Raw genomic sequence first — 24,521 nt, forward strand, 5'->3', positions numbered from 1 at the left:
CAAATGACCTTTACGTTGAAAAGAGATGCAGATACGTGCACAAGAAATCACCCGAAAACTTTCAACAGTCGGTGGTTAAAACCAAGAACAATGTTAACTTAAACTTTTCATATAATTTATATGTAAATATTCACTTTAAATTTCATCAATTAAATTGGACAACAAACGTGTAGGTTTCGAAAAAGACACAGTTAACGAAAAAAGGAATTTCATTTATATATATATTTGCTGAGAATTTTTTCTTCGCGCAATATATTTCACCAAAAACTTCTCAATATTTTTTTGTTTTCGCTTATTGGCGGCGGAATCCTACATTGGACAACCGACCACGGCCAACACCGACGGAATCAAAATATGAAGTGATGATCAACTGTGAGAACACAACAAGAATTGAACATATTGGTGTGAACAGAGCTACCAACTCACAACGTTTAAACTTAGTGTTGCTGTATAATTTATGTCAGAACACGAGTAACCAAAAAATCGTGAATATAATCAATTATTAGAGTTGTTATATTAGTTATAACTGTTATATATCATAAAAATTTACAATAACAACGAAATTTCTCAGTATATCATATTATTATAAAGAAGGAATTAAAACTTTATTATTACCTATGACGAGGATATATGTACCTATGACAAGTACCTATCAGTTCATATCGTATAGTGACGCAAATTCCAATTGAATTATTTAATTTTTAATAGATTTAGTTTTTTGGACTGACCAAACAGTTGTTTCAGATACCGCCAAATATTATTATAAGTGGTTTTTGGAAACATTTATGGCTTTAATTGTCAATAACAAATGTTTGAAATGTTAGTGTTAAAATTTCAAGTGATTGCAAATTATATGTTGATTTTTACGTTTTCTCACTATTACCTCCTTTTCCTCCTTTAAGCAAATTTTATTTTGATGTACTGGTAAAACACCATTTTTTATTTTTATGGTATACCAAATAAATGAATTTAAATTAATAAAACTAAATTTAACATTATAACTGGATTTTATTTTTTTCAAAAACAACTACGAACGTATGTGTTAGTTTCTGTGGCCCTCCAATCTGTGCAGTGATTTATATTGACCCGCTATTGCATCTGGTCTGAACAGCCCTGATATATATTAGGTCTGTTCTACGAGCTACTCGTAGTAAAACTCAAGTGAAACACAAATGAAATTTATGCGAAAATTCGCTGGTGGAACGCACTTGTGTATACACAGTGTTACTTAAAGTTACTACGAGTAACTCGTGGAACAGACCTACTAATTATAACTATTAAGTTTTAAAAGAAATTTAGCTTTTCTCTTTATATTCATAGTATATTTTCAATGTAAAAAATTACAAAGTACCAATGAATATTTACATACATATGTGCAATAATAATTGCATGGCTTTTATTGCCATTCATATTTTCATTCCAATAAATATAGTTTAACTTAACAAATATGCATTAATTAATGCCACTTTTTAATACAAAATCTATTTAAAATCCCTTTAAAAAGATTCGACACTTCCAAGTGTAGATACAGTATGACTCATTCAAAAGAAGTATGTGCTTTATCTTAAAGCTGGATTAGTTAATATAAATATAGACAATGTAGATATTATTAGAATAAATAATTATTAGTGAATCAGTGCTTAAAAAACTATTAGTTGTGCTAATAAGGCATGATATAAACATTGCTACATGTATGCAAACCAAGCATGCGTATTACCAAATCGCACTGTGTATATTCAAGTATGCCTACCAAATTTCGGTCTGCAGACATGTATACGGTAAAATCAAAACTTCAATTATTTATTAAGTGTGCATACATGTCTGCTTATGTATATCGAAGTTTGAAACTTCGCATAATTTGAGAACAAAGAATATTATTTCTTTGAGAATTTTGGTGAGCGCATACTTGATGAGCAGACATGTAGCAATGTCTAAATCATACTTAACATAAGCAACAAAATAAAACGTAAACAAACCAAGTTTTCTCCGAACAATAAATAGCTGGTACACAAAATAATGCATATTCTGATTAAAATTAATGCAATTTAAATAAACGACATAAAGACCAATTTAATCGGTCTTTATATCTTATTGAAATATCATCCTTTTTGGATTATTCATATAAATTAGACATAATTGCCTATGACAAGAAATTCTCTTAGTTTGGTGTTTTTATGCATATATGTAGTTTAACTAAACATTTCATATTATTTCAGTGTTTTAATATTTGTGTTTTTAATATTTAATTACAAAAAGAACTGCCTATGCAAACACTGCATGTGTGCGATATAATACGTGTTCCTACTGCAGCTAAATTAATTTATGTCAAATTAAAATAATATTCGGTCGTTTTCCATTAGAATATGTTGATTTATGTATGTGAAAAAGCTTTATGAATCAGAAAGTTTTAGTAGAGTTTTATTTGTTTACGTTTTAGTTAAATAATATATGATATTGTATATTGATAGCACAAATGTGTTTGATGAATAAAACCATTTATATAAACAATAATTTTAAAAAACTTTTAACTCTTGTTTGTTTGATTTATTGATTTTTTCATTTTCATTTTGGGAAATATATATTACAATGTTACATTCGACATTTCTGGTCTAATTTTTTTTATTTTTTTTAAGTTATAAGCACGTAAGCTCTTCGTATGATTAACAAAAATTAAGGAGTGGAAACATACCATAAATCAAATATTACATGTATTATTATATTAAATAATTATATATTTATTTATATATTTATATATACATATATATATGTAAATAATTATTATATAAAATTATATTAAAAGCGTATAAAAATTGGTTATGACAAATGATATAATTATATTTTTTGTAATATCTGTAATTAGACGTGTTGGCAACACTTTTTTTTGACACTTCACCTTAAATTTGACATATAATTGGCAATGCAATTACGCGACGCTATGTTTTGACATATTTATTTGTTGCGCTTGATAGGCAGTAGTCACTTGCTGGTGCTTGTGCTGTGTGTGTGAATTTGTTTTAAGTCCAAGCTGTTTGAAAATTGTTTTTAATAAAATATAATATAATATAAAAAAGTATTTTCTATTGTACTAATGCAAATTTGAATTTGGACACAAAATAAACCCTACAGTACCTGAAAAGAAAGTAAGTAAACATAGTAGAACACGAAAAATATAATTGAAAAAATGGTTTGTTGTTATGTGTGAATTAAGTGTGAAAATATTATATATGTTGTTGTATTGAACGATAAGTGTTTGTATTTTGTGTGTTTGTTTTGGATTTTTTATGAAACTGAATTTGTTTTTAGTTAAACAAAGTGTTAAGATGACAAACATGAGACCGCCGAATAAAACCATACTTCTGAAGGTGGTAATTTTGGGTGACGGAGGCGTTGGAAAGTCGTGTCTGATGAACCGCTTTGTATCCAATCGTTATGATGAAAATAATTTTCATACAATTGGCGTAGAGTTTATGAACAAGGATATCGACGTCGATGGAGAGAAATACACACTACAGGTGAGGTTGAGTTAGAAGTGTGACCACTATTATTTTTAATAATTTAAACGTTCACTGTTGCTAGGACTACTAATCAAATTTAAAATTTTTGTATATCGATTTCATTAATATTAAATATCCAACATTCTGTGGTTCTTCATGTTAAAGTTGAATATACATTCCGCCTTAAATTTAAAATTCAATATAAACTCAGTATAAAAATACTAGCCTCTTGGTGTTCTTGCTGAAACAGCTCCAGTTTTGGCGTTAATTTATTTCTATGGTAATGTTTAAATAAATAATTTTTCATATCTCGACTGTCGGCTAAAAATCTAATAAAATGGATTTGGTTGTTTCGGTAGAAAAGTCATTAGTTGCGAAGCTTTCTCAGAGATTCGTATTTGCTTTGTGAGCTATTCAATACATATATACGAATAGATAAGTATCTGTAGTATATTTGTATCCGATACAGATATCTATGCTACTCAGTAATTTGAAGTAAACAAAGACAACGAAAAATTCGTTCTAAATTACAGCTTCATACCCGCATATTCCCCTAGATGGACAGCCATGCAGTGCAGGTTGGCAAATAAATTGCAGCAATTGTTTCACGTTTAATGCAAAAAATACTTTCCAATTAAAATGTCCCACGAAAGTATTCAATACAATTTACAATTTCTCATGAATATAGTAGCGGGTATACTTCAATGCAAATGAAAAGCGTGTACTCGTAGACGGGAAAAATATCACCCGGTTTCCATGCTACTGCATTTTTGTATATAGAATTTTTCAAATAAATTTAGTAAATATTGACTAACATCGCTAGCAATTGTTGCTTTATGAATTATTAATCGTAAATATTGAATTATATATATATATATATATATGTATACATGTATATGTGGCTTAGACCTCCAAGGTTGTTTACAGTTTCATACTCAATACACCTTTAACAAAAGTACGATTCTGATATACCCGTCCATATTCTACACTGTAAATACGTATTCAACATTTAAATGACGTACAGTAGAAAGTTCGGGGATTTTATAAATAGTACAGGTAATTTATTCCAGTTTACAAACAATCTATTATTGTCAATTAGAAAACATAGTCATAAGCGTTAATGTTATTGCATATTTTTAATTTAAAATTTATTACATAGTTGGATTAGATTGCATTAGTTTTGAATGTAATTATTTATTTATGTGTGTGCATTGAAACCAAATAATAAATATATTACTAGTAAAATAGCTAAGTATAATAATAAATAAATTTTATATATCTTATATGAGGAAAAATATGTATATTTCAGACCGAAGCCTATATGTCTAAATACACTATTTCAACGACTAGTAATGACATCTGAATCCAAAACAACACAACAATTGTCTTGTTGTCGTTTTATGGTAGATTGAAAGCATCAAAAGCCATAGTTAGAGAGCGGTTGAAACCCTATTCCAGTACTGAAGCGCAAAGAGGACACCATATAGGCTTAGTATTAAGCAAGCTAAATTTATAAAGGTCAAAATAGCGTAGTCGAGCTTGTTTAAGGGAAGAACGTTTATAGGTGATAGAAGAGGGGTTAGCAGAAACTTGTGAAACGACTAAGTTAGGAATAAACTACGCTAGGTTCATAACAATCCCGATTCTCTCTTGAAGTAATATTTATTTTACAAATGTTTAAGATTGACAAATTTTATGTTTCTTTAATTTTTCGTAAATAAATGATAATATACCTTAGAGTTATTAATTTTATACGTCATTAATATATAACATATATAGAATTAATTTTTCGAAATGTTAAATTTTTATTGTTTGAAACCACTTGATTTTTATTCTATGCTCCATTTCCAACAGACGAAAACAGATCTATCGCCAGAGAAGAGCAATGTCTTCCTCCAGCAGCAACAACTGTCCTATCGCAATTAAGGTTAGATTATAGCCATGTGGTAAACAGATATTTATCCGGTATAAATACGTCTCTGCAGGAACAGAACAATATATCTGATATGTAATATACTACGAGGGTGGTTTGATAAGTCAGTGATTTTTTTAATTTCCCGCGCAGTTACTCCAAATGCAACAGTGCTGCCGTCAGCGGTAATCTACCAGTGGGCAACTTTTTAATTTTGAGCAAGCTACGTCGTTCAGTTGATGTTTGATAGACGTTCAAAGCAGACAACCTCGTGAAGGTTCCGACTTCTCATCAGTGTGACTGGCTCCTTTCCTAGGTAGCATGCGTATTCGTTTCCGCGTACGCCAGTATATCCTGGTACCCAGAGAATCATCACCTGATTTAATTCGCCTAGCAGATTTGCATCAGTCTTAAAGTCACCTGATGCGAGTTTAGTGCCTTAATCGTCGCTTGGCTATCTGTCAGTATTGTGATATGTTTTCCCTTATAATTCCATTTAATATTGAAAAGTACGCACTTGAATATTGCGTAGATTCTCTCTTGGAAGATGCTAGTATTTTTCCCCAGTGCTTCCTAATGCTTCTTGCCCGATCCGACTATGCCCGCTTCTATGAGTTAATAAGTCAATGATAAATTACTCAAAAAAGTTCACAATTTTTTATTTTGTTTAACTTTTTTCTTGAACTGCTGTTATTTAATTAGTATTGTTTGCTGCAACAAAAATAACCTATACAGCTTAAAAGATCTGATTCAATCTGTGTTGGTTAACACACTCATTTTATAACTCTTCCATGCAGTTTCTAAAACAAAGTAGATCTCTTCGCATATTAGTTTTATATTTCTTGCTATGTAATTTGATATATTTTATTTATTTTTATTGTTAATTTTATTTGTTTGTAAACAAATAAAATAATTAACCTTAATAATCACCGAAGCAATAATTACTTTTGTAGTTTTTAATCATTTTTGAAGTCAAGTGATTATCTGATCAGTCGTAGAAAAAATTAAGAAACGGAGCCGTTGCTTACTGTCTGGCCTGTAAACAAAATTGTCTTCAAGTTTTTTAATCACATTCTTTAATATATTGGGAGATGTGTTATTGCGGTACTAAGGTAATTAATCTTCTCATTATACAGAAACGACCATTACTACTTGATTATTGTCATATTTTTACCTTATTGGTCTGCAAAACATTCTATCGCAGTTCAGTCAACTTAGGAGAAATCCATGGGTCCATGGAATAGATTCCGGCTCCTGTGCCGCGAACAACTTTTGACTTTTTGGTGTAAATCGCTATCTATTCTTGCATTATGAACAATTCTGTTATCCATTCGTTTGTTTTGAGAGCGTAATTAACTAAGTTTAAACGGGAACTAACTAATGCTGGGAGTACTGGAATGTGATGGAATATATATAATCTCTTAAATTTTATTGTTATTAGACCAATTGACCTATATTTCTCAGAAATTAGAAAATAATCTTATTATTATTAAAAAATCTTTGTATAATATAAATTTTAAATAAATTATTCAAAATGAACTTATTCCTACAATAGTAAAATTAAAGGAAATAAGCTATTTTTTATGGGAGAGCTAGTCGATTTCCATAGTCATATATGTTATTAATGTATTTATATTTATAATTGATGTTTTTTGTATATAATTATGAAGCATTCCAGAGGCAGTGGTCTGATCACTACGTTTGAAATATTTTGTACAACCAAACAAAAGGTTGGTGCGACAAATAGGATTACTTGAAGTTCCAACGAATATCAATTTTTGTATTTCTAATAAAACTGTTGTAATAATTAATCTTGAGAGTGATTACAATTTATTGCTTAAAATATTCGCGTTTTCAATTCAGATTATGTTTTATATTTTATTGGGACAATCTATACATGAGATGAAATAATAAGTGTCAATTTGTACTCTTGCAATTCAGGTCATTTTATGACTTTAAAATCAAGTTTGATTTTGAAATTCAATTTGAAATATAAAATTACAATTCATTGAAAACAATAGACAATATCACTAAAATTATTTTAAAAATTTTGTATATAAGTGTTTCAGTAGATCTCATGATCTCAGAAACAGCAGGGCTTAAATATAGGCTTAAATAGCTAAGACGTCACTCGTCATCACCGAACAATTACTTTTACCAAAACTTTACCATTCACAAGAAAAGTGAATCAAGCAGGCTTCTACAGAAACAGGGAAAATATCCAGACCGCAGTAACAAAGTCTGTAATCTTAGGTTCGTCTAGCTGGTTATGGATGATAAAGTCGGACATGTTCTTTTAAAACAAAAATTTTAACCGAGGAAATTTAATGTATGTTTGTAGTAGCTTTGAAGTAATTGCTGAAGCAGTGATGTATTGGCAGGAGTATAGAACTCTATAATCGATGTTGTAATCCATTGTGGAGTCCCACCAGTTTCATCGAGCCCAAAAAACACACTTAGTATACCATATTAAGTTGAAGTTACAATGATTTTATTTGGAATTGGAATTGACATTTAATAAAGTGTGAAGAAAAGATATTCACTGGCACATTGCCAATAAAACCATGTTAAAGTTACCGACAGGCACGAAAACAAAGTATCAAATTTTTTATATAATATTTTGTATAGATCATATGAGTGTAAATTATGTACACTAAAAGATTCCAAGCTGTCTCTATACTGGGCATAGGCTATCTGCAAATTGCCTCTATCTTTGCCTTCTTCTGGATTGACTGTTGATTTCGTTTAGTGTGCAGCCAAACTTTCTTTTGCGGATATTTATGTTGATGTCGTCTGTATGCGTTCTGTTCCACAGTTGTTCGTTTGAAATTAGGTTTGGTCAAAAGATGCGTAATATTTTCCGAAGGCACCGATTTCCAAACGCACGTACTTTGTTCTAAATTATCTCGGTTACCACAATATGGAAAGCTAGATTTCCATATTGTGTTCATCTTTGTAAACGTGCCAATCGCCTTTGGTATTCTTGCCCTCACATCCTGCATAGTGTCACTATCAATAGCTACTGTCCTACGTAAGTATTGAAATTCATTCACTTGTTCCACAATTTGGCCTTGAAGTTGGAGTCGCACATTGCATGTTCTATTAATTCGCATATTATGTATTAAATAATATACGAAATAAAATTGAATCAAATCTTCTTAGATATCGTCGTATCATATATTAAAAAGCAGGACAACTAACCAGCCCAACATGAATTATACATGATTTTTATAAGTAGCTACGTGTTAAACAGTTTCGTGTCACGAAATAACACGTCTATTTTTGATATGTGCCTCAATGTTACTCTCCACCATATGATGTGGTTTATATGGTATGCTCAATTCGGACACTGCACATACAAATATTAGTTTAATAACTTGGTCAATCCGTTCAACTGTGGTAAATGTCATGGATTTACTTCTACTTCTCTCTGCCCTGTGCTCTCGATGGAGCACAGTATGTTTCTTTCTGTAAGAATTCCCCCAGAACTTCCGGGGATGTGTTGTATGAATACAGTTATGTAAATAGCAATGAAATCACTTAACTCGTATAACATTATCTATGAGTTGCACTTCAAATCTGTGCAGCCCTTACTGGCCAGCCTGATGGACAGACAGACTAACTGTTTGTTCTAGGCATTATTTATAGTCATATGAAAAACTTGAATATTTAAATAATTTGTAGCAAGACTCATCACGTGTAGATATTTTTGTTTTATTAGTATAGGGGATTTGTAGGCCACGCTCATACGTGGTATAATTAGATTTCAAGACATATTGATGTTAACGGCCTTAATATATATAGTGTAGCGTGTACGCAGCAGTCGTTGATAACGATCATTTTAGCGTTGACTGGCGTTGTGAATCAAGCCGTTTGTTAGCGAAATTATTGATAGTAACACATAGCACGGTAGGAAGTTAGTCCATAGCATGTGAGTTTAAATTGTTTGTTGCCGGCTTAGACGCGGTAATTAATCGACAACTTGTTGAACAGTGTAGATGATGCACATCATTCGCGATTTGAAAACGTTTATTTGTTGTTGAAATTATCTCTTGCTTTTGTTTATTTATAATTTAAAGTTTCTCACTACAAATACAATTTTGCGGTAAACAAATGTTTTGTTTATTTTTGTATTTAATTTTTATTTGTACTCGTATTTTGCTTATCTTTTAAGGTTGCTTTTGTTCATCAATCTTTTTTTTAATGTACTATAAAGAAATAGATAATTTGTTTATATTTACCTTAGTAGTACAGATTTTCTGTTGAGCTCCACAAAATTGATCAATATTTACATTTCCATGTACGCTTATACCTTAAAATTTGTGTAAAAAAGTTGCTTTCAATCAATAATACAGTGAAATCTTGCACAAAGGAACGTTTTTAAACGGAGATCTCTCTCTTTACAATGCAATATTGTTAGTCTCAAGTTTTTATTTTTGATACTAACCACGTTCTTTCAACCGGACTGATCTGAGCTTTTATCAGATAAAATTTTCGATCGCTTCTGGTACAATAACCTTTAAAGAACTGAACTATGACAGAAGTTCAGTTCTGTCATTTAAAAAAAAACTTATTCTGTTAACTTAGTCACAACCACGACCGTATATTGCGACTTCGTCCTTTTGTGCTAGCTATCAACCCTAACCGAACAATAAACATCTAGTTCTTGAAGGCCAAATTGTCTCCAATTGAGGGTGTCCTAATATCAAACGAGGATACAGCACTCCACAGCACTAGACAGATAAGATTTACAGTCTTTACCAGCTTCCAAATAGACCCGCTATTCTATTTCCTTACACAGATGTACGTTATGTAGTTGACTATTATTATTTTGATGATATATTTTCAAATAGTCTAAAGTGCACTACAGATTTACAGTCTTTACCAGCTTCCAAATAGACCCGCTATTATATTTCCTTACACAGATGTACGTTATGTAGTTGACTATTATTATTTTGATGATATATTTTCAAATAGTCTAAAGTGCACTACATAGGTAAAAAATTTGTCTCGAAAATTGACTAAGAAAATTTTCGAGACAAAGCCAGAGGGGAGTAGAAAAAAGGGACGACTGCGACGAAGATGGTTACAAGATGTAGAAGGCAACATACGAACGATGAGAATAACACAACACAGAAAGAAAGCGAAATGCAGAGAAAAATGGAGGCGTATTGTAGAGGAGGCAAAGATCCATCCTGGACTGGGATGCCAAAATGATGATGATGACATAGGTAAAATAAGAAACTTGAATAACTTATGCAAAGTTTACATGTATCTCTTACCATAAATCCTAAAGAATTACATGATACTAGTTTCATTTGCCATACTAATCATACATCGACAGTATATTAAAGAAAGTTTAGTTTATTGTGCAGTGTCTGTTGAATTTTAAAACTGGTTATCATTTACTCTCTGGAAGAATGCTTGATGTAAAGAAGTTACTTTCGAGTTTCTCATTATGCTAATTACATAATCTGCTAAAAGTTAATTTTAATATTAAAGAAACTTTCCAAAAATAGTGCTTAGATATTGTTTTGTTACCAAACATCTAAAAATAAGATTAAAGGATATTTTCTAGAACTAACTTAAAAAGTTGATTAACGACTCCTTAGATAGATATTTGGGATGTCCTTCAAGATCATGAACGATTCAATATTGACATACCATAATTTGAAACCAGAGTATGTGCAGCATAAGTGCTCAGTAGTCATTTTTTTTTTAGTTTTCCTCTCTGAATCTTCACAGTTCTGATCGAAGGGAATGTTCAATTTTTCAATAAAAAATCAATCTGTCAGTTATGTGTAAAACAGGCAAAAATCTTGCCACTGTGATATTAATTTTGGATTTTCTTGAAAGTGTTTGGTATAACTAGAAAATAGTTTTAAAACTGTTTTTAAGAACTTTTTTTTTCGCACAATATCCACTATAATTTCATGCATATATCATCATCATCATCAGCGTTACAGCTCGGGGTGAGCTTTAGCTGCATCAACCAGCCTTCTTCATTCTGCTTTGCATGATGTTTTAGATCTCCACCCATTTTCCTGATGTCTTCAGTCACGTTGTCGAGCCATCTTATACGTGGCCTACCTCTGCTGCGGTCAGTATACGGCGTGAAATGGAGTATTCGCTTTTGTGGTCTATCGTCCGGCATTCTCATGACGTGTCCTAACCATCTCAAGCGTTGCAACTTTGCGAACTTCACATGTTGACTCATGCATATATATTGTGTTATAATACTGATGTGTTTCTGTGATTTTCAAATCCAAGTTCAAGTTGATGAACTTCTTAATAATTAAAAATACCGTCTATAGTTCTAAAACGAACAGTCTTTGCTAAATACATTGTGACCGAAAAGTTTCCGGTCACAATGTACAAACGCAAAATTCTTAATCTTCATCAATATTTATTTTATCTCCTTCAAAATATGCTCCATTAGAAGCGATACACAAATGCCAACGTTTCTTCCAATCATCAAAACATTTTTTATAGGCGCTTTCCAGTATGGCTTTGAGTTCCCTCTGCGAATTCTGTTTTACGTCTTCTATGGATTCAAAACGCGTTCCTCTGAGTGGTAATTTGAGTTTGGGAAAAAGGAAAAAGTCACAAGGTGCAAGATCAGTGAATACGGTGGCTGTTCGATGGTATTTATTGAATGTTGGGCCTTAAAATCGTTGATAATGTTGGCTCGGTGCGAGGGAGCATTATCGTCATGAAAAATCCATGAATTATCCTTCCACAATTGAGGCCGTGGTCTCACGACCGATGCCTAGCTCTCGTGCTATCTCTCTAACACTCACATGAGGATTTTGGAACACGATTTCCTTTGCCTTTTCAATGTTTTCGTCGGTGGTAGAGGTCGAAGGTCGTCCAGAACGCGGCATGTCTTCGACGGTCGTACGACCGTCCTGAAAGGCTTTGTACAACTCATAAACTTGAGTTTTCGATAAAACTGATTCCCCATAAGCCTTTTGTAGCATTCGCAACGATTCTGCACACGAAATTTCGTTCGAAACACAAAATTGGATGCAAACTCTTTGTTCAATATTTTTTTCCATTGTTTTTTTCGCAACGCACTACTGAGGTGAACTGGTTTCAACAGCTGCCGTAAACGAACTGTCTGACAGATCGCGCTCATTTTTGGCATAGTAATTAAGGACAGTGCTGCCAAACTACATAAACTTAAAATATCGAAAAATATACAGCGCGCGAATTTTAAATGAGAACTTCCGAAAACCTTTCGGTCACAATGTATGATATCAAGCATTAAACGAAAATCTCTAAGGGAGCAGACAGATGAAACTATCCAGAACAACATGGAACCGATGCTTAAAATAAGAGTTTGCTGAGTGTGAGAAATTGTTGGATGACATTCAAACGGAAGTTAAAAGATCATCATCATCGATATATAAATATAAAAGAGGACTATTTGAATTAGTTTGAAGCATTGCATTTAATTAATTAATTAATGTTTTAACCAATAGATAGTTTGAGCACTTGAAGTTGTTAATTTTTAAAAAAAATTAATTTATTAAGTGAATCACGATAAATTCTAATTAACCCAAACTTAATGATTTTATTGTCAGCAGTAATTAATGCCACAAATGTTTTTTAATGAGATTATTGTGTTGTCTGTTTTTTCTAGAATTTTTTTCTAGTAATTATTTTTATTTATATACGAGTATCTTATATAAGTTTTACAATGCAAAATTTCTCACAATAAAAATATTTTGCACAACACAAAAAAAAAATTTCCCAAAAAGCATATATCATTTATTTTCTTACCATACAAGTACATCATTACAGCTATAGAAACGCGATGACAACAGTCAGTAGTGTCAAGTTGGTTCTTTCTCTTTCATTCTTAAAGAATATTATCTTATTATGTACCGCAAAATTCGCCCATTCTCCCAAATTTTTTTTGTCTCCCATTCAGACAACATGATTTTTTGCTGTTTAACTAAATTCATTGTTACACTATCATTTATATGTATATACATAACATTCATTATGTTCCATCAGGACAAGACCACTGCTAAGTCTGGTTGTAACGACACGGGCTCGTCGTTTGGTTTGCTGAGGTAACACACAGCCGTCGTACGGGTCCTTCTAATAAATTTGTTTATTGATTAGTTCGAAAGTTAAGTACAAAATCAATGAATAGAGAAAAGTGTAGAGAAAGAGAAAGAATAGAGAAAGGTTTATTTTTAATAGAATATGTTTATTATTATTATTATCAATATTTACAGAATTTCTTTCATAAGATAAACCCTTGGGCGTTATGAGGAAGAGAAATATATGTAATGTTAGAAGCTGTTGGTGTTATAAGTTAATTGCTATACAATAAATTCAGCCTTTGGTATTAATATACCGGCACTATGAATCAATGATATACAATATCTTCAGCCTGTATCAGTATCAAAATACTGTTGGCGTTATAAGGTTTCAGTCTGAAGTATCAATATACCGGTGGCATTTATAAACTACTGGTCTACAATTGATCTAGGCTGTGGTATCAAAATATCATTGGCGTAAAAATTTCCATAGAGACTTAGAGATAGCGTGCAGATTGGGTTAGCATTAGACTCCGAGACCAAGATTGGGAACGGGGGTAGAGACGCCTATGAATGCCATGGATAGAATTTACGTTGTTTAGAATGATGCTTATATCATTTATCTCAGGATAAATAATCAAAATAATATATATATATCTATAACTATTATTGTTGTGCTGTTGTTGTTATTAAATTCATATGTAGGACGGAAATGAGTACAAATTTCGGTACTTGCATGGTACAGCTGTAGATATTAAGTAGAAAGAATGGTCTTTCATTGTTGGTTTATTTCGCCAACGATTCCGTACAATACAATATGACAAACAAAATTTATAATACAACATATGGCTTGATGAATCCGTAACATTACACTGGCAACGTCACCAATTAAAAATCCATATAAATTTTAAAAGTTTATATAAAGTTGGCAGATTTCAAGTGATACCATCTGGTAATGATTTCATAGCATTTGAACAATTTTAGTGACGCTATTTTTTATATTTCCAGAGCAATGCATTCAAAGCAGTTTCGTGTCTTAATTTATCATTACTTTTTGATTGAAAAGAATATTACGTTAACTAAATCTTGGCTTGGTAAGTTCTACCCAGACTCTGCTTCATCGAGACAAATGGTAGAAAAGTAGTTTGTTGATTTTTAACGCGACCGCAAAAACACCGATGATGCCTAACGCCACAAAGATATGATGACATGAAAAATATGAAACATCATAAAAGTCCGCAAAACCGTCGGTGTTGGCTTCTTTTCGAATGAACATTTGTCCATGAAGTGAAAGCCCCATTAGCATACAGTGTCCAAAAACAACAACGTGTCTATATTTCTGAGAGCTTTTTGAAGCAGTTGAAGCGAGATAAAAATCATTATTGGCATCAGTGTAATAATAAACGAAACTTAAATCCACCACTTCATTCTAGCTGAATTGACAGCAGTCGAATCGATTCAACTTCCAGCGGAGTGGATACAAACTAGAAGCCAACAGACAGCTGGCATCTATATTTTGGGATCTGCATGAAATTTTGATTATCGACTATTTTCACCTGGCCAAACCTACAATTGCATTTACACCTGCCATAATCGCCAGATTTGGCCCCTAACGGTGAATACTTGTTAGCTGGTTTCAAAAAAATATTCCAGAGAAAGACATTTAGCTGCTATGAAAACGTCTGCCGCAGACGAGACATATTTCAAGATCACGAAAGAAGTATCGCAATGTGAAAGAAGCACTGGAATGACTATATTAGTCTTAAAGAAGACTACGTGACGAATGAATTTAATATTGCCAAAACGTTGTTTTTTGCATGAGAGTTGTCAGTCAATATGTTTTAAAGGATTGATTTTGTTTGTTACGATTAGACAGCAATTGACATGAGGTTGCTTAGAATGATTTTAAATACTTAAATATTAATATTAATGACCAGTGTCATATAACATTTTACCATTAAAAATGTTATTTCTGTGTCTTACTGTGTTTAGTCTTTATCATATTCTCATAGAATATGATAAAGTTAAGCGTACATAAATATGGTTTTTATCAGTAATGTTACCTTTGTACAACCTACATATTTTAAATAATATGTATATAATAGATTAAAGAAGGAATATACAACGACAGATTATGTCAGCATATATCACTCTCAGACCCCTTTCCATTTTCAACCAATAAATAAAGTTGAGCATCAGAATAAATGCGTGGAGTTTCCTTATTCAATCCTACGTCATTATCCTTGAACTGTTGCTTTAAATCTCTTATTCACTAAAGCTTCTATCATTATATTTATAAAAAGATTTTGGAACAGATTTAAGACTAATCCAATTAAAATTAAAAATTAACTGACGTTAGACGAGTTAGTCAATTGTATAGTTTCATAGATCATTAAAGATGTTTGTTTAAGTGCATCTTGTCTTATTTTTCTTATGAATTTTGAATATTTAGTATTAATTTCAACTTATTTGTCATTGCAGATTTGGGATACAGCGGGACAAGAACGATTTCGAGCTTTGCGTACACCTTTTTATCGCGGCTCTGATGTATGTATATTATGCTATGCTGTAAACGATCGCGATAGCTTCCGTGGTCTAAAACTTTGGCGTGATGAATTTCTTGCTTATGCTAATATTAAAGCAGACAAGTTCCCCTTCATTGTAGTTGGAAATAAAGTACGTATAAACAATATATATATTCTTTTTAAATAAATGTATAAGTTTGTTTTGAAAGGTCGATTTGGCATTACACGACCGTCAGGTTAGTTTTGAGGAAGTACAAGAATGGTGCGACAATAACTCAATTTCCAGTGTTATCGAAACATCATCAAAAGCGGCTAGTAACGTAACTGACGCTTTTACCCTGGCTGTGCGGCAATGGAAACATATGGAGCGAGTAGCTGAGATTGAGTTAAAGCAACAAAACGACACAATTGACTTAACGAAAACAATACGTTTAGCACATAATCGACTGTGCTGTACGGGTAATGCAGTTGGTAGCGGAGAATTGGAAGATGAATCAATGAGTTCCTCATCGCCTAGACGTTTTGGACGACGTCAACAAACATCACAACAAACAAATTTTCAACTCTAAAAAATCGATTTATCTAAAAAGCCTTATTAGTTTCAAAGATCACATTGTTAGTTTGAAAATAAAACATCTTATTTGCTTTTCAAATATGCTGTCAAGAAGCACTAAAGAAATTTCTAGTACTACGTATATATATTTTCTATATACGAGTATATAAAAATACCAGCTGTCGATTTTTAACTATTTCTAACCACTCAGTTGGCAGCTTTGATTTTAGTTAATAAGTTAAGCATAAGTTTATACATAAAAGTAATTAATTAAGCAATGTATAAAAAATTTTATGTGAATGATGACGTAAAAATGCTTTTTTTAATGCTACTTATTGTTGTTGTTGGGAATATGTACAACATTATATATAACTAAATACATAAAAATATAGTGCATACAAACGATATTATGATGTAAAACAGAAAAAAATGATTATTTATAAAAAGTAATAATATATTTTTTGTGTGAAACTTTATACATATAATGATGATAAGTGACAACTTTAAACATTCCATTTTTTATTATTTGTTAGACTTCTTGCTTAAACAATTTATAAGTTTAAAATATTTTATTTAAGAAATTGTAAGAAAAAATATATGTTATGTTTTTTTAAAAATTATTCAATTAATTAAACACTTGCATTGGTAGACTTTTCGAAGCCCTGTTTTCTACATTTTCTTCAGCCCTCTTATTTGGCATTTTGGTTGTATTTAATTTTAATGTATATGTTAATCTAAATTGAGAAACTTTACAAGCGAAAGTGACTTCTTAATTAATCTGTGTTGAAATAAAACTACTGTAATATTAGGAGTAGTTTTTTTTCAAATTATAGTTTATAGTTAAAACAAAATATTCCCAAGTAAACCCATTTTCTTACAAGGATATTTTCAATGTAAAGTTTAACTTCTTTGTACACAAATTTGAATGAAATTTATTTGTTTAAGCATGAAGCAATCTTTATCTTTATGTGTTATGGAATAGTGAATATAAATAATTTCTTAAAATTATGATAAACTTAAACTGTTGCAATTTAGTTAAAACCATGATTATAATCTCTAATTTTAAAAATAAGTTTAAGTTAAGTGAGAAGTAACTGCATTAATTGAACTTATTTTTCAAATTTTTAAGAAACGTTTTGATATATTTTATTTATATTCATTTGGCTTAGTATTTTATATACAAACTTTTTAAAATTAATTTATTTTTTTTATATTTTCAATTTAAAATTATAGTCGACATTTAAGTTTGTATAGCAAAATATTAATATTTTTTTTTTCGTATTTATATATAAACGCAAAAACCAAAGAAGACGTTAAAACCAAAGCACATATTTAGCTAAATGTGTACCCCTTCCAGTGATTTCAAAATATTTTATAAATTCGTATATAAAATTATAAAATAATTTGTATTATTTTCAATAAATAATTCATAAATCGGACATTGTTTAAACGAGAATTAAATTTTAAAAAATTTCATTTTTATTTAAAGTGTTTAATAAGCGTTTATTGTTTCAAAATTAACATTTATTGTTATTATTAAAAAATTTAAAAACAAATAAACCAATTTTATAAACTAGCATTTAAATTTAAAGGCATTTTTATAATTCAACGTTATATTTTTATTATTAAAAACTACATTGCAACGTAATATTAATTTTGTAAATTAATACCTACATGAAAAAAATATTTCAGAAACATAAAAATATTTGTATTATATATTTTATGATAGTATCAAAAATGAAACAATAATTTTTTATAAAAAATGTATTATTTGTATTGTACTCTCAACTTATACACATTCCAAGAATTGAATGATATCATAAAATTTAATTTTATTTTTACACAATTAACTCAAGCACACACCTTAAGATATACTAACAGATTTTATATTATTCTATTAGATCCTTCTAACAAGAATCTATTAGTCGTATTTTTATATTGATTTAAGAAAATTTATATTATTTGATTAAAAAAAATAATACTGTGCCTTTCTTTGTCAATTAAATTGTTTAAATTGATTGGTTAAAAAGTTAAAGCTAACACCGAATTAAATCTTTAAATCTTTTAAGAAATGTTGATTTATGTATTAAAATATTATTAATAATTAAAATGTTTATAAAACGCATTAATCTGGCATATGATTTGTTGAAAAATATCTAAAAGCAAAGTTTATTTTCGAACACCAAACACAAAATTAGATAATTAAGCATTTACGAGACTTTTGAACTAAATTGGCACTCAATATAATAATTATTTTAAGTAAAAAATTTTAATAGCTCTTTAATTATTAATTGGTTATCAATATATTGTTATTAATATTACATATAATATATTACGAGCTTAAGCAATTCATTGCACTTCAAACTGTTGCATCAAATTGCACTCAGGAACTCAATAATGATTATAGATATAAACTTTTTTCACATAAGTAAATATTTTGTATAAGTAATTTTGCTTATATAGTACACGTATCACGATGTATAATTAAAAACGATAGAATAACTGAAGGAAACTATGATATTAAATCTCAAAAGATACCACTTTTAAAAATCTCAAATAAAATCTTTGCATAGAATACGAGTTACACCAAGTGAAATTCAAAACGCCAAGAAGAATTAAACAATATAAGATATTGTAAATATTTTTATTTTATTTGCAAAATATCCTATTTGAACAAGAAGTATTTAATTTAATTAATATTAAAACTACAAGAATTAAAGCATTTTATATATCTTAACAACAGTGCGAATACGTTTTATGTGCTAATAATTTTTACACCAAATATATTTTTTTATTCATATAAAACATAGTATATTGAACAAGATTTTGCATTAAGTTTATAGTGTGTAGTGATTTATTTAAATTCAAATAAATGAATATTGTTTAAAATAAACAAAAAGGATTTTTTCTAAATATACAACCTTGTTCTCCTATGTGCTTATAAAAAAAGTGACTAATAATCATTATGAATTTCTTTAGAACCTTGGCATATATTAGCCCATATTGTAATTCTTGCCGATTTACTGGGACGAAGCAAGTTCTAGTCATGTTGCCCCTTAGGTTGCTTCTAATGGCCGGAATTGAACCCAAGCCGGGTTCTACCAGACCAACAAAATGAGAAAAATAATATTTCCAATTTATTTGCATTTGTTAACTAATATATTCACCCCTATTCTGAATCACATGGGAATGTGAGTTTTTTTTCTCCAATTTTGCACCAAATTTTTCGTAAGCAAATTGTGTGAAAGATAAGTTAAAAAAAGTTTAATTTAATATGTAAGTAATGATCAGATAATGATCAGATTTTTGAACATATTTTATTAAAATTATTATTATAATAAAATTATAATAATAAATTTAATATTTTTAAATTTTAATTTTATTCACACGGATTTATCAGTTTTTCGAATATATTTTAATAAAATTATTATAATAAATTTAATATATCTAAATTTATATTTATTTATTTTACCCTCGAGTTTTTTCCACAAATTAAAGCGTCGACTATTGTTGTGTAGTGAAAAAAAGGGATAGTGCACTGTGATCTAAAAGATCTATTGTGATATGGTAACATAGCTTCATCAACTTTTTTGGAAACGTTCGTACTTTGCAAGGAGAAGTGAATTTACAATTTTTAAATCACTGAGTACTTAATCACTTTTATCAAAACACTTCTTCAGAATTTGGGATCTATCGTTTATTTAACACTATTATCTAATATGTTTGCCTTTTCCTGATCGAAGTCTTCTGAATTATCTAGTTTTAGCAATTTCCGATGTGTAAGCTGTTATCTGTCATTTCTTAAAACTGATGGCTGATATCATCTATAATGTAATCAGCAAAACCAACCTCTGTCGCCGTTTTACCAACATCATCTTTTACATTTTTTTAAGAGATAATATTTGTATTTCCTTCCACGATTGATTTATGTTTACTACGGCATCTTTAACGTTATGTCTTTTCCAGAAACTTTTTTTGGCACCTTCAATTATCTGTTAGTTTTATGAGCATTCGAAAAGATTTTGTAAATAATGCGTTATAAAAGTGTATATAGCACCTTGATCCATTGGCTAAAGTAAAGCCGTGGTGTCTTTCGGCAAAAACTGCCATTGATTTTTTAGCGAACTTATGAACGGCATATTGGGTGTCATGGCGCGTTGTCTAAAAGGAGCATAGCTTTGTAAGATAAATTGTTCTACTCTAAATATGTTTTATGTTCTGTATAGAAATATGTATGAAACCATTCTTTAAACAAGTTTTTCCCATTTTCAATTTAGTACTGAGTCAATAGGGTATAAGCAACTTTCAAGTCAAAATCAAGTCATATATACTATACATAAGCAGAATAAAATAAATAAATTGTATAATTTTTCTTCCCCGTTAAACGAGGTATTTTTTTGGTTGTTAAACGAAACATGATCACAAATATGGTTGGGCCGTTAAACAAGACCACCGTAAACCGAGGTATAGATGCATTTTCTCTAAAATCGCTACATAGTATCAATTAATTACTTAAGTACCTCTTGCATTGCATCTCATCGTGACACTTGCTTTAAGGCACAATTATTTATTAACTTTCTTTTATTTCATTAAAAAAAAAAAAACCAAAAAAATATTTAATTTTGCAGGGCAAAATTATTGCCACATTGAAGTTCTAATGAACTTATAGAGATGATTAACGAGTGAAGTAAAACACAACTTTTAATATTAACTTAGATATAGATATTGATTTTGATATTAACTAGGATTTTAGTGCTAGGCGATTTAGTGCAGTTACAGAAGACAAGTGTCGAACATGAGGATTTGATGCGACTTGTGTCTCTTTCGGAATATAGGTGTACATTGGCAAATAACTTCTTCAACAGTTGACAAAAGTGTTTTATATAAATACATCAATATTTAATCTTCTGTAACTTAAAACACTTTTCATAAATTTGTACAGGTTATAAATATTGCTACCGTTTAACAAGACTTTAATTTCTTCTTCGGACAGAAGTGCTTTTAAAACAAAAAAATAGGACTATGTTCTCTGAAAATTGGACATACACCAATAATATGACATATATTTTCTATTTTATGACGATTACACAAAGAACAATCACGTTCAGATATAATAAATTCTCTGGCGTTCAATTTGAAGAGACTATCTCTACATTTAAAAAGTACTCTCGATATGTGCCCAGTGTTTTCGTAATAAAAACTATGTGTTATGTCATATTGCAGCTGTGGTTACATGTCATGAGATCCTGACCTAGCATTCGCGACAAAGGATTCGTGTTCACTCCTTTTGTATAAAGTTATAATATTATTGTGCAATAATTTAAGATCCATACTCTGAAAACTGGTTATTGAAAGGCACAGTTCTAAACACATATTTTCTTAATCTGTGGCCCAATATATGCCTTTGTCAATTGTATGTTAAGTTCAGCTAGTATTCGAGGAAGCCTTTTGGAGGGAAGATCAAGAATTTTTCTTAGATAGGCGAAATGTGTCTGCACTGTGTTTACAAACTGCGTTGGTAAACCCGTTTCTAAGTGGAGCATATAGTTTGGGGTATTAGCGGGAAAAAATAGTATCTTTTTTATAAAAAATGTAAATAGTTTTTCCACTTGATCATAGTGTTTGTACCCCGAAATTTGGGCACCGTAAACTACAATTGAACGTGCCGCCATGTAGAAAATTTTTAATTTATTTATAAAAGTTATTTTGGGATTAGACAAGTACTTTACCCACGTGGAGTCAATTACACTTTTACCTAAGGACAGTTTAGAGGTCAAGTGTTTATTGTATAAGAAGTTAAACGTAATTAATATTCCGAGGTACTTATATTCATTGACAATTTCTACTTGTCTTTCCCCAAACTTTCACGACAACGAATTACTTACTCTAGGATATTTTCTGAAAGACATTATCTAACAACATCTAAACAGATCATCTATCATAATTTGCAATACATCAGGTGAGTCCGCAAGTAGAACCACAAAAGCACTTTTATATGAGTTGAGTTGATAGATACTTCACCCGTTAAAAAGTCATGCAGATCATTTAAGTATAGTTAGAACAAAATTGTGCTGAGCAGGCATCCTTGTTTTACACCTTGATTGACTTTAAATGAGAGAGAGAAAACATAAGATTACCGTCCCTTACGCAACTGCTGGTGTTCGAGTATAATTTCATTAGTGTGGTCAAAAACTTGTGAGACAAACCTAAATCAGCTAATTTGAAAAATAAGGCATTGCTAGGTATAGGCATAATGATTGAATTGCTAGTACTTAGTAATAAATAATAAAATTAATAACAGTAGTCGTGTATTTTCTTTCGCTACCAACTTGATATTTATCAACCTTCATATATAAGTCTAGCCACATCTAAACCTTACGACAACAATTAGAATAATAACAACGGTATAGGCAGCAGTACGTACCGTAGGGTTAGTACTTAGCGTTAAATTTGTCTATGCAGAAGAAATACTTGCAGTCAGCACGGTCATGACTATATTATCTGCCGAGGTTTTGGTGCATATGATGTGGAAGTTTCAAAGGTCATTGATCTATGCTAACCCTGCGGCACCATTCGTAAAACATGCCTTTAAAGATTCGAAAAAATTAAAATTTAATTCTGTAGTATGTAACTTCTAAGACTTTTTCCTTAAGACAATATGTAGAAGATCTTTCTTATCATTGGTGCCATAAAATGATATTTCGAATAAAAAATATTTTACTTCTTTCCTAAACCTGTGCCTTGTTTTCGTTACAAAATAGAGCTTTTCTAAATATAAAAATGCGCTTTTTCATAAATAAAATATTTTTTTATTGTGTTTAACAAAATAAAATCAAATCAAATAACATAAAATAATATAAAATAAAATAAAATAAAATAAGATACAAAATTAAAAATATTAACTTGAGCAAAATGTGTTGCTTTTTTAAGAATGGAATTATTTTGATAAAGCTTACATTTTATTTTTTTAATAACATATTTTTTTAAGTTAAAAACATATATACGAATATGAAATCTACAATAACTCACAAATCTAAATAAACTGTTTCTCCCCTAAATTCTGCACTTTAGCAGTTTAATAAAATCCCAAATATAGCGCATAAAATATATTTGCAGAAGCTACAAATTCACTTAAAAACAAAGGTAATTTACTTAAAATGAAGAGAAGGAATAACTAAGTACCCTTTATATATATTACAATATACATTAAAATATAACAAAACACAAACTTAGTCACTAACATAAATGAGTAGCATGAGATACCGATTGAGTACTTAAAGTGGCAAGGGGCCACAGTGAGACAATTAGGCAATAAGAAATTTGTGCTGATATCAACCAAATCTAAAATAGATAGTTAGATAGTTAACATGGGTTACATATATATTTACAAAAAAAAAGTATCTATTGCATTAATTGATAAATAATACGAAACACCAATATTTTGCAATTTGCATAGACGTTGGTCAGATATGGTTTACTTCTTTTTATTTTTGTAACCGTAAGAATTTATGGCCTCATACTCCAGGTCGCACAAAAGCAATAGCTTGTACCATTGATCGCCATCGACTCGTGGAATCTCCAACACTCCTCCATAAATTGCTGGCAAGCATTTGGCTGATATATGTTTGTGGAGTGAGTCTCTGTCAGTGCCGTGGAAAATTATACGTGAGCGCAGTTTTTCACGTAAGAATGGTTTGAATAAAGCAAATACCACATTGAAGATCTTTGGCTGATTGATTATATGAATGGCTTTAATACGCAGCGGGACCGAATCTTGTAACCAGTCGACAATACGCTTAGCAAAAGGTGGTGTAAATTGCCATGTTTGTTGCAGACTCAAACCATCCATGTCAAATATAACTACGGCTCCACTTATTTGTGTTTCTGGTTCTAACATGGCGGCTTCAAGGAACAAAACTGCACCTTTGAAAACTTCGTCGAGTGTGACTTCCTTGTGTTTCCAGCGTTCTATAAAAAGTAATA

The 24,521-nt window shown here is 30.4% G+C and overlaps 2 protein-coding genes across 6 annotated transcripts in view; one reads left to right on the forward strand and one right to left on the reverse strand.

The window, feature by feature from the left end:
* Nucleotides 1-2,916: 2,916 nt before the first annotated feature.
* Nucleotides 2,917-16,836, forward strand: LOC119689721 (ras-related protein Rab-9B). The gene is made up of 4 exons (XM_038104610.1): nt 2,917-3,140; nt 3,304-3,512; nt 15,942-16,136; nt 16,195-16,836. The coding sequence occupies exons 2-4, from the start codon at nt 3,321-3,323 to the stop codon at nt 16,552-16,554; spliced, it is 747 nt and encodes a 248-aa protein (XP_037960538.1). The 5' UTR covers nt 2,917-3,140; nt 3,304-3,320; the 3' UTR covers nt 16,555-16,836.
* Nucleotides 16,837-23,474: 6,638 nt separating this feature from the next.
* LOC119687994 (alpha-tocopherol transfer protein-like) overlaps nt 23,475-24,521 on the reverse strand; it is a 34,179-nt gene continuing 33,132 nt past the window's right edge. For all 5 annotated transcript variants that reach the window (XM_038102583.1, XM_038102580.1, XM_038102582.1 and 2 more), the window contains one exon: nt 23,475-24,506. In XM_038102583.1, coding sequence (XP_037958511.1) covers nt 24,013-24,506 — 494 coding nt within the window. In that variant the 3' untranslated portion in view covers nt 23,475-24,012. The remainder of the gene's footprint in view (nt 24,507-24,521) is intronic.

Source organism: Teleopsis dalmanni, chromosome X, assembly GCF_002237135.1.
Source record: "Teleopsis dalmanni isolate 2A chromosome X, ASM223713v2, whole genome shotgun sequence".
Taxonomy (NCBI): Eukaryota; Metazoa; Arthropoda; class Insecta; order Diptera; family Diopsidae; genus Teleopsis; species Teleopsis dalmanni.